At 53.6% G+C, this 11,069-nt stretch overlaps 1 protein-coding gene across 2 annotated transcripts; it reads right to left on the reverse strand.

Moving 5' to 3' along the window:
• Positions 1–563: 563 nt before the first annotated feature.
• On the reverse strand, positions 564–10,115 carry FKBP1B (FKBP prolyl isomerase 1B). 2 transcript variants are annotated; one of them, XM_045844531.1, is made up of 4 exons: positions 9,926–10,115; positions 6,476–6,523; positions 2,278–2,390; positions 564–1,183 (listed from the first exon to the last, which is right to left on the reverse strand). In XM_045844531.1, the coding sequence occupies exons 1-4, from the start codon at positions 9,960–9,962 to the stop codon at positions 1,055–1,057; spliced, it is 327 nt and encodes a 108-aa protein (XP_045700487.1). In that variant the 5' UTR covers positions 9,963–10,115; the 3' UTR covers positions 564–1,054. The 2 variants fall into 2 exon arrangements, with proteins under 2 accessions (XP_045700487.1, XP_045700488.1); XM_045844532.1 differs by having other exon boundaries at positions 1,041–1,228.
• Positions 10,116–11,069: the final 954 nt, after the last annotated feature.

Raw genomic sequence — 11,069 nt, forward strand, 5'->3', positions numbered from 1 at the left:
TTATAAGTGGAAACAATACAAATCGTACATTATTCTCTGAAGTAATTCCCCAATGTAAGTTAGAGCGAATCTCGATGCAACTAAGCAGTTAATGTGAAGACAAGCTCAGAATCATAGCCTTTTTGAAAGTAACTTCCCAGTGTGCATTATGCATTAGCCTTCATTTGTTACAGACATACCAAGCTCCTTCCTTCCCGTTGGGGTGAGGGCAGCTAACCCTTCTAAGTCCAAACAGCTACAGGTCACGAGACCACAGTGCGCTCAAACCCCATGAGCTGTGGGCTTCGAACACGGTCTCTTCCATCCGTTATTTGGAGAAGACTTGAGCCTGTGCAATGAGTGGCAAATAACGCCCTCTTCACAGGGCTGCTTAGACGGTTGGTGGTAATTTTATTTTAAAAACAGAACAAGGCCCAGCGTGCATAGCACTCGCATTGGAATTACGGTATTTATTATCACTCCCCTGGCTACTCGGAAGGCTCCTGTCCCCTCCTCTTTCCCAAACGTGACTGGCTTACGTGGTCCTTAAAGCACTCCCTACCTACAGCAAGGATGGACAGGAACTCATCAAGCACAGAGCCTTTATTTTACGTGTCATTTCCAAAGAGGACATTTCGTAAGTCAGCAGCCAACGGTTTCCGAGAGAGGAAGTGGCCGCAAAGGTAACTGGCCCGAGTCCCCGTGCACACACACCTCGTGCGTACGTCTCGTGTCTGAGCACCTCGTGTGTCTGGCTTCAGTGAAGGTAAGGCAGTGTCGATTGTGCGAACAAGAAATCTGTGTTCGGCGATCAGGAATGGCTACTACATGCACACGCAAGATGCACAACCCGAAATGTTTCGATCGCAACCAAAATTTCCTCAAGCAAAGATGCACGTGAACAGTGACCAACACACAGAGAGCGAGCTGGGCAGAGAGAATGGATTGTGTCGTGGGGCGGTGAGGGGAGCACGCACTGATCAAGAGCCCCGAGCGGGCGGAGCCGTCCCAGTGGCAGAGCGGGCTAGGAGGGGAGCAACCGCCATCTGCAGCCGCCGCCAGTTCCTTCCTGCCTTCACTCTAGGTTGAGCAGCTCCACATCAAAGATGAGGGTGGCATTGGGAGGGATGACGCCAGGGTGGCCAGTGGCTCCGTACGCCACATCAGGGGTGCAGGTCAGCTTCGCCCTCTGCCCCAAGCTCATCTAGCAGGGATGGGGGCAGATGGGGAGAGGAGAAAGAGGACCCAGCTTGATTTAAAAGAAAAAGGTAAGGTAACTATGGCATTTCCTTAAACCATCCCCATGGCAACCCTGCCAACCCGAGATGCATTGTATACCCGGCACACCAAAGCTGTGCTAAGAGCTGTGACGGGTGCGGATTCTGCCTCAGAACAGCAGAAACCTGACTGTGGGACAGTTCCTCCTTCCACAAAGCAGTCTCAAGTTCGTGCATCCATCCAACAAACGCTGCTGCCTGTTCCATTGTCGTGTGGCCCAAACACTTCTCCTCATTCACATTCGCCCCTCACCCCCTCCCAAGAAACCGAAGGAGGGTGTCTGAAGAGCACATGCATGGGCACACGATCCAGTAGGTGACAGGGCAGCTCATTAGGGGAGCGCCTTGGAGACCAGAGCCACAGCAAGGTGGCGAGGGCTGGAAGGACCACTAGATGGAGTGCCCTGACTTCCTGGACCAAGGGGGCTCGCCATGGCCGTCCTGGAGAACCGGCCTGGCATTCGTGCGACTGGTGGGGGGAGGGGAGGGAACTGGAATAAATGATTTTTCAATTTTGAATATCTGACTCAAAAATGTAAATGGATTGGTTAATAGTATTGTATCTATGTTAATGTCCTGGTGTTTATCATTGTACTATGATTATGTAAAATGTTAACATTTGGGGAAGCTGGGTAAAGAACATATGGGAACTCTACTATTCCTGCAATATTTTTGCAAGTCAAATTATTTTTTTTTTAAAGTTGCAAAGAAACCCCACCTTGGCCTACCCTACCCCAACACTTCTGCTGCCTCAGTCAGGGACGGCTGGTTGCCCACGAGCCTCCCCAGCCAGTGCTGCACAAACCTGGGGAGATGAACTTGGGATGAGAGCCCCTGTGACAAAGGAGTCATGCTGGCAACAAAAGGGGCGGGGACCCAAAGCCAGGCCTGAGACTAGATGGTGTGGCCATGCCCTGGCAGCAGAGTCAAAGCAGCAGTGGTCTGTGACCAGGTTGGGGGCAGGGTGTTGCACCCAGACCCCCAGCTCCTCAGACTCCCCATAACAAGGACTTCATCCTACCTGGGCTGCACCCTCTTCAAAACCCTTGATGACTTCCTGTTTGCCAATTCTGAACTTGAAAGGTTTGTTTCTGTCTCTGGATGAATCGAATTTCTTCCCATTCTGGAGCATTCCTGTGGAAGCAAGAATAAGGTGGGAAAGGGCTGTGGTCGTGGGTCCATCGGCACATCTCAAATGGAGTTCCTATTCCGTACAAACTCCTTTTCCAATCTTCCCCATCTTCGGTCCTGCTGCCCGAGGGGGCGTGGGCTCTTCCCTCTGCCTGACCCCCACGTGCAGCCCGTCCGCAAGGCCTACATATCTTCAGAACCACCGATCTTCTCCCTTTCGGTCCCCACCATCCTGGGGCCTCACCAAGCCACCACCGTGCCTCCAGTGTGAGACAAACCACCTGACTGCTCTCTGCTCCACTCTTACTCCCGTCCTTTCCCCACACTGCTCTGCAAATGACTGTTTTTAAAACCCATATTCGATCACAGTACTCCCTTGCTTCAAACATTTCAATAGCTCCCCATGGAAGACTCCAAAGTTCCGCATGGCATAGAGGTGCTTCAAGATCTGGCTGTTGCCTGCCTGCCTGATAACCCTCTCTCTGCTCTTCCCTTCCTTCCCTTCCCTCCGAGCCCTCTCCCTGCACCCCCTATATCATGTCCTACTCAGGTCACACCTTTCTCAAATACCTCTGGGCTTTACAACTTTGGGGAGCCGCTTCCTTATCCTGAACATGTTTTCCCAGGCATTTCCCCTCAAGTTGAACCCTCACCTAGTTTTTCCAAGGTTCGCCCAACATGCAAAACCCAAAGGTCACAGTGAAGACTATAAGGTGACCCAGCCAATCAGTGGGGCCTCCAGGACCTAACAAATAGGACTTTTTGACCCTGACCACCCCAGATGCTGTCCTCAGCAGTTTGGAGCATCCATTCCCTCCAGCTGCACCTGCCTTGTTATCCCTGGTACACATCTCGGTCCAGCTGCCTAAGGCCCGAGAGCCGCTTTTCTATTCTCACTGGCGACGGACTCAAAGATCAGACCTTCTGCAAGTGATGGTGATACAAGAAACACTTCTTCCTGCAGCCCCTGGACCACAACAAAAGGCAACAGAGGACCAAAGAAAGACCTGTCCTGTACACACAGAGACTGGATTAGGACTTCACCCTGGCACTAACTCGCTGTGTGAAGGTACTGCCTTTCTCCTGGTCTCAGCTTTGCCATGTTTAACATAGGAGGTCCGGCCCAGCTTAGTATCTGAGCATCTAGGATTCCTCTTCCTAATTCCTACAGCTGTACACAAGGGACAGTCTCACTACCTACTTTCTGTGCAGAATAAATTGGGCTCTTGCCTTGGGCACAAAATCAGACAAAGGAGGAAAACACCCATGGCTACATAGACGGACACTAAGGAGATCAAATATGAGTTCATGATGCACAGGTAGCTAAGATGTTCAGATACACAGAGATATGAGATACTCAGCGTGCTCACGTGCATGTATGCACACGCACTCAGAAGAAAACTCCTGATGGCCAAGCAGATGGTAAGAAAATATTTACATACACAGATCTATATATATTCACATGGACACACACTTGGACAAATACATATATGTGAGAGAGGATACACATATTGATCAGTTGCTTCTCGCGTGCACCCTGAGGTGGAACCAAACCCACCACCCAGGCACGTGCCCTGGCTGGAGTTGAGCCGGAGACCTTTCTCTTTGTGAAATGACACCCAGCCAGGCTGGTCAGGAAGAAAGGGTGGTTTTTTAAAAAAATTAATGTTGCTGTATTAACTGTAAATCCATATGGGGGGGAGGATAAACATTGACGCCTACTTCCTCACACAAAAATCAATTCCAGATGAATCAGACTTAAATATGAAAGATAAAATATTAAAGCATCTACAACATAATAAGTAGAAGAATATCTCCATGACCTGGGGGTAGACAGAGATTTCTGAACACAAAAAGGACTAACTATAAAGGAAAAGACTGACACAGAGGACTCCATGAAAATTAAGACGTTCTGTTAAAAATATGACAACAACAAAGTAAAATGACAAGCTATAGCCTGGGAGAGGTCTGAAACAGGTATAACCAACAAAGGGAATATCTAGAATACATACAAATTCCTATAAATCAAAAGACAGCCGATTTTTTTAATGGGCAGAATTTGAGCAGACTAAAGGACATTCAAACGGCCAATAAGCACATGAAAATCTACTCAAATTCATGAGTCTTCAGGACAATGCAATTCAAAACCACAATGAGATACACCCAGAGTGGACTAAAAACAAACGAGAGCTTGATACAACCAAGCATTGATGGGGATGTAGCAGAACTGGAACTCACACACCCCAGGTGGAAGGGGAAATTGGCACAGCTACTTTGGAAAGCTACTTGCAGTGTCCAGTGAAGCTGAACAGGTAGAACCCCATGCCCTAACAATTCCGCTTCCGGGCACAGCCCCTGCCGAAATGGGTACAGACATGCACCAGAAGACACCTACAAGACTCTTCAAATCAAGACGACTCACGATAACCGAAACCATAAACAACCCAAATGGCCATCAACTGTAGAAAGGATGACTTGTAGTATATTCATAGAATGAACTGTATACGAATAAAAAAAGAACAACCACTCTGGATAAATCTCACAGACCTAACACTGAGAGAGATAAGCCAAGCACAGACGAGTACACGCTCTATGATTCTATTTCCGTGAGGTTCAAAACCAGGCAGAAACAATCCATGGGACAGAAGTCAGAATGCCAGTGACCTTCAGGAGGTGTGGTACCTGGGAGGAAGAGGAGGGGACTCCTGGGGGCGCAGGAAATGCATATCTTCTTCTGGGTGGTGGGCACCTAAGTGTGACCACTGTGAAACATTTCATGGAGCTGTTCGTCTTAGATGTGTGTTCTCCACTGTGTTTATAGGTAATAAAAAAGTTTACCCAAAAGTCCCACATAGTCTTCTGCTGCGTCTGGTGAGACAGTCCCTCTGCAAACCAGAGCCGCTCATGACGTTAGCGTTTGATGCGTGTTGCCTGCTCCCTGTATGTATTGTGAAAAGTCTTTTCAGAAGGATGTTGTGGTTTCAGTAACTTGATAAGTACAGATCTGTCTGCAACATGTAGAGCAGATAAATCAATTACACAGGTCAGAGGCCCCAGAAGACTCATGGTAATTAGGCCACATCACCGGGAGATAAAGCACAGCTCCAGCCCACTGACGTCAGCGACCAGCAACCCAGCAGCTGAGAAAAATACCCACACGATCTGCCTAGAATTAACCTGGCACTTCACACTGGTCCAGAGGGCGCTAAAAATGGCCCCGTCTCCATAGGTCCTGGGGATTAAACTGGCCCTGCTGCCTGCTAGGTGGCTGTCAGCAGGTTTGCCACATCGGGAAGCAGGTCACAAGGCAGAGCACTCACCCCCCTTGGAACAAACACCTGCTTGTGATATTCCTGCCAGCAGTCCTCAAGAACTCCACCTAGAATGATCCTCTGCCCACCTGTCCTTCCTTCCAATACAGCTCCTCCAAGAGAGGTCGGCAGAGACTCAGCATCCTCACGGGCTCCCACAGCACCGCCATCGCCTGCCCCTCACACCGCGCCAAAGCCTCTGGATGGCTTGTCTGCCCTCTCCCCCCCTCCATCCCCAAAGAAGTGGGAATTCTCCCTTTTCATCCCTGCACCCCTGGTACCCCACACAGCATCTTGCACCCAGTATGGGTTCCATCACCGTAGGCTGGATTCAACAGCCTATTCCTGAACAAAGAAAGGAAGTTCTGAGGAAGCCACTCTCCTCTTCTCTAACAACACCGTAGGGTGAAAAGGGAGTCTGCCAGCATAGTCAGGCTCTCCGCGCTACAAGAAGGGATTTCCAAATACCAGGCAGAACCCGGACTGCAGGGCTCCACTCCGCCCACGCAGAGGTGAGAGCAATGGAGTGGCTTGGCTCCGCCAGAGGCTGGCACCATGGATGACTCTTGCTGGTGTTAGTGGGGAGGGGCTAACCTTGCAGCCCCTTCCTCATTCCTGCAAGGCTGGCTGGGAGAAGTGGGGGATGGCTGGCCAGAGGCAGATCTGGTTGCTTTGGGCCTGATGCAGGGGAGCTGATGTCTCTGGAGAGGAGTGTCAGGGGACAGACCTACCTTGGGAGGGGCAGGTCTGATGAGGGCTGGGGGGGGCGAAGCCTACCTGTGTAGTGCACCACACACGTCTGGCCCTTCTTGGGGAATGTCCTTCCTGCAAGGAGACATGAGAGCAGAGGAACAAATAAGGTATTAGAAAGTCACCTGGGACAGTCAGGTGTGAGAGGCCCACCTTGCCCTCCACGCTGGGAAGATGTCCGGGGTTCTGGTTCTGACTGAGTGCCTTGTATAAGCCAGATAAGTTCCTTCACCTCTCTGGTTTGACTTTATTTCCTTGGGTTCCTCAACTCCACTCTCTCCTGGTTCTTTTCCTTTCTTTGGTTGCTCCTTTTACTCTCCCTCATCCATTCCCCTATGTGCCAGGCCTGGACCAGATTACAGGGACACAGAGCAACACATAAATAATAGATGCTAACATAGGGTGATGCTGTGATGAGAGATGCATAAACACGGTCATTCACAAATGTTTATTGATCACCTACTGTGTGTGAGGCCTGGGCCTGGTTTGGGGGGTACAGCAGAGACCACACAGGCAAGATGCCGCTCTTTTGGAGTTAACGTTCTAATGGAGTAAGACAAATAACCCCGCAAATGAACAAGGTAATGATCGTTGTGATAAGTTCTCCAAAGATGAATTAAAGAGAGACGCAGTGGGCAGGCTGTGTTAGACAGGGCGGTCCAGGATGGCCTCTCAGAGCTGAGACCTGTGGAGGAGGAGGGGTCAGCGAGTGCACAGACCATGAGGCGGGAAGGGACTGGTGCACGTGCAGCCTAGCACGCAGGCCAGGAGATGGGAAAGAAGGGTGGGAGGAAGAGACAGGCGGGAAGGAGCCGGACCAAGCCAGGCCCCGCAGAGCTGGATTTCATTCTAAGTGCAACAGGAAGCCTCTGGAAGGTTTTAAGAAAGAATGACCTAATCTGAATTAAGATTTTATAAGATCACTCTGGCTGCTGTGTGTAGGGTAGACGGTCGGGCGCCTGTTGCAGTAATCCAGACAGGAAATCAATGATGGCTTGAATTAACTTGGTGGCAGCAGAGGAGAGAGCCAAAGAGATGGGAGATATATTCTGGAAGCGGAGCTCACAGGGCATGCTAATGGCGCGGAGATGGGGTCCAGGAGGAGGGATGGTGGAGTGAATTCCTGAGATGGGGAAGACGGGGGAGGAGAGATCTGTGCGGGTGGCCATCTCGAGATGCCTATTAGACATTGGAGTTTATATTGCAAGTAGGCAGATGGAGAGTCTGCGCTCGAGGTATCGATTTGGGTGGAATTTAAAGCCTCGGGCTGGATAACAATGCCTTGGGCAGGCTAACTGTGAGCCAACGTTTAGAGGACTCTACTCGAACCCACAGAGGGGAGCAACCACTGCAAGTGTCAGGCAATGCATCGGAGAGGAGAGCATGGTTAAACTGCAGTCTTAAGAGATGCGTAGTTTGCCAGGGGCAGTAAAGGGAGATACTTTGGGAATGGTGAAAACCACGGTCAAAGGCCTCGAGTCAAGCGCAGCAGGAGTCCCGCCGTCTGCTTCACTGCTGTAACCCCAGGGCCCAGCACACAGTACATACTCAATAAATATTTGCTGAATGACTGGTGTGTTTAACAACTTTCAGGCAGCTTGCTAAAACTGGGGGAAAAGTTGGTAGTGGGGGTAGGGACTGATAAGGAGAGATGAGACTCTAGTGTGGAAGGTAAGAATAGGTTATCTCACCATCTGTCTGGAGAAGGACCTGGAAGATTCACTAAATTATTTTATGCCTGGGGAGGGACATGGTTAAAAAGGCAGTTTAAAGAGTCCCCAGGCTGTGGTATAAAAAATGAATAGGAATGAGGTGGGAGGCTAGACGGAGGGCAGGGAGGTAGGACCGGAGGTGGGAAGACCAGTTTAGAGACTGTGCAGAAATCCAGGTGAGAGGTGATGGTGGCTGAACCACGGCAGGGGATGGAGCCCAGAGATACTCAGCAGGAGGACCTGACAGGACTTGGTGTGGGGCTTAACCAAGATAGGCATCCCCGAAATACTGACTGGCATATTCCCCTCCTAAGTTCTGGCATTGACTGTCTGGCCCATGTGTGCTTCCTTGAGTCAGGGTATTAAACTGGGCTGGAAGCAGATGGCCAGGGCTCCTCCAGGTTTTCCCTAAAATTCTAATTCTCCTTGGGCCAAAATGCCCCTCATCCCAGGCCAGAGACAGAGGATGAGGAGAGAAAACTCTAAAAGCGTCTTTGAGCCAGGGAAGGGAGACAGCTCTCCAGCCCCCTGGCAGAGCTCTGGGGCAGTGCCCTGGAGGCAGGTGACAAGGCCTCAGGGACGTGCTTCAGGGGAGCAGCACCAGGCTTCTCATGGTGGGCAGAGAAGCTGCAGCCACGGGCAAACCTGGGTAAAGCTGGGGACTTTAGGGACCGCTGGTTTTCAGTAGGGAGATGGCCTAGAACCCCACCCCAGGAGATTGGGCCCTCCAATCTCCTGGGGTGGGGTCGGGGGTCAGTAATGTCTGGCATAAAGTTTGCCTGCCAACTCCTGCGGAAGTGGGGGTGCCAGTCTGAATTAAGGGGTGTGTGTGTGTGTGTGTGTGTGTGTGAGAGAGAGAGAGAGAGAGAGAGAGGGAAGAGAGAAGAAATAGAGACAGCTAGCTACTCCTTGCACGTCCAGGGCCAGCTATGCAAGGGCGACGCCTGGGACGCCTGGCTTGGGAAAGGAGTGGCGCTGGCCCAAGAGGCAGGGAACAAGGAACACAGAGGGGAGCAAGTTCTGTTGTGGACTTGGGGGCTTTGGGGTGTCGGCGCCCAGGCAGGGGTTTAGCCGCAGCTGGATAAATGGACCACCCGGAACTCAGACCGGAGGTCTGGGCTGGAGGCTGAAGTTTGAAGGCCATCGGTTCGCAGACGATACTGAGAGCCAGGCGAGCGGACGGGATGGCCCGAGAGGCTGCGTGGGGCCAGGAGGATACAGCGAGATGCAGGGGCGGGGGGGGAGCGGGGGGGGCGGGGGAGGGCAGATCCCGGCCCAGACCGGCTGGGTCCCTACAGCGCCTCACCGCCGGGCGCGCGCCGGGCGGGGGCCACGTTAGAAGGGGGTTGTCTGGGCGGAAGAGCCCCCCCCCCGCCCCAGCACGTCCTTTCCCCTCTTTCCAGGGCTCGCCCAACAGGGCAGGAAAAGCGGGGCTAAAACCTGGCCCCGGGAAACCAGTAGTAGCGGATAACCGAGCGGTTCCAGCCACGGCAGCCTGCGGCCTCCGGGGCGAAGGCGGGCCGCAGACCCCCGCCTCCCGGCCGCCGCCCGCGCGCCGGTAGGTGAGCCGGCGCGGAACGGACAGCAAGGATCGTCTCTGAGACCTCCGGCGATCCAGTCTGGGGTCTCCTCCGTGCCGCCAGCCTAGGCCGTCCGCAGGTTCCGGCACCCTCCGCGCCCCCCCGCCCCCCCCCACGGATCAGACCCCCACCCGCCCAGCTCCGCCTCGGGACCCGTCCTCGTCCCCCAGCTCCGCGCCCGGTACCGTCTCCCGGGGAGATGGTCTCGATCTCCACGCCCATCGCGGTCCCACTGGCCCCGCCTCCGAGGGTCCCCGCTGCAGCCCAGACCCCGGCTCCGCTCCGGCCCCGGCCCGGATGGCGCTCCGACTCGCCTCCCCACCGCCACTGCAGAGCCGGAGGAGGTGCGGCGGCGGCCGGGACCTGCGCGGGGAGGGGCCGCGGGGAAGGGGGCGGCGGGGCGGAGCGGCGCGGAAAGGTGGGGTCGGCCGGGGCGGAGCTCGGGAGAAAGGAGCGGGACCCGCCGGAGCCGGCTAACAAGCAGGGACCCGCCGGCTGGGGAGGATGCTGAGGGAGCCGTGCAGTCTTCCCCGCATCCACCCACTCACCCGTCCATCCTTCCCTCCCTCCCTCCGTCCCACACACGTTTAACTGCTCCGGGGAATCCTCTCGAGCCCACAGACCGGGGGAAGGCCAGCAGCTACGGCGGCGCTCTAACTAGACGCGCTCGTTGATTGACAGGAGGCTCAGGACGTCTGGAAGCGCCCGAGACCCGACCTGGCGAGCTGGGCTGCCCGGATCTGCAGAAGCAAGCGGGAGGCTAGGGAGGGAGAGGGGCAAGGTTCATTGCCGACCCTTCTGCACCCACTCTAAACCCCTACTCACCATCCCAGGTCGCTCTGCCCCACGCTCAGGTGGACTCCCACCTTTCAAGGCAGTAACATCAAGGGAAAACGATCGAATGAAGACAGAGTCGCTGCCTTCGAGGCAGTAAACCTGGGGTGTAAATCCACAGCTACTGCGTGGAGGGGTTCGTGCTGTGGGGTGGATGAATGAGTGCGGCCTTGTGTTCCTCCGTCACGCAGCAGAGACCCAGGAATCTAGAAAGGTTTTCCAAAGAAGTAGCATTTGCTTGAACAATGAGTGGGACTTTGCATTTCTTCCTTAAATGCTGTTTCTCACTCTTCCCTGCATTGTTCCCAAAATCGCGTGAAGGTATGATTCTAACAAGTGGCGCTGGAAGATCGGCGTGGGGACAAAAGCCCGAGCAAGGTGTCCGGAGTGGGCCCTGAGGATGTCCTTCCCCGTGCTCCCAGGTGACCAGGTGGGAGACTCCAGGCCACCGGCATCGCTGCAGGAGGGCTGGCCGTGCCGTCCAGAAAGATGCTG

This window comes from Phyllostomus hastatus, unplaced genomic scaffold (assembly GCF_019186645.2).
Source record: "Phyllostomus hastatus isolate PE091 unplaced genomic scaffold, TTU_PhHast_1.1 phas_contig_402, whole genome shotgun sequence".
NCBI classification, from domain to species: Eukaryota; Metazoa; Chordata; class Mammalia; order Chiroptera; family Phyllostomidae; genus Phyllostomus; species Phyllostomus hastatus.

Excerpts from the sequence above, each read along its gene's own strand:
- FKBP1B (XM_045844531.1), bottom strand. The coding sequence starts at position 9,962 with ATGGGCGTGGAGATCGAGACCATCTCCCCGGGAGACG. Across the intron at positions 2,391-6,475 it reads GTGTGTGGTGCACTACACAG|GAATGCTCCAGAATGGGAAG; the intron begins GTAGGCTTCGCC and ends TTGCTTCCACAG. Across the intron at positions 1,184-2,277 it reads TTGAAGAGGGTGCAGCCCAG|ATGAGCTTGGGGCAGAGGGC; the intron begins GTAGGATGAAGT and ends CATCCCTGCTAG.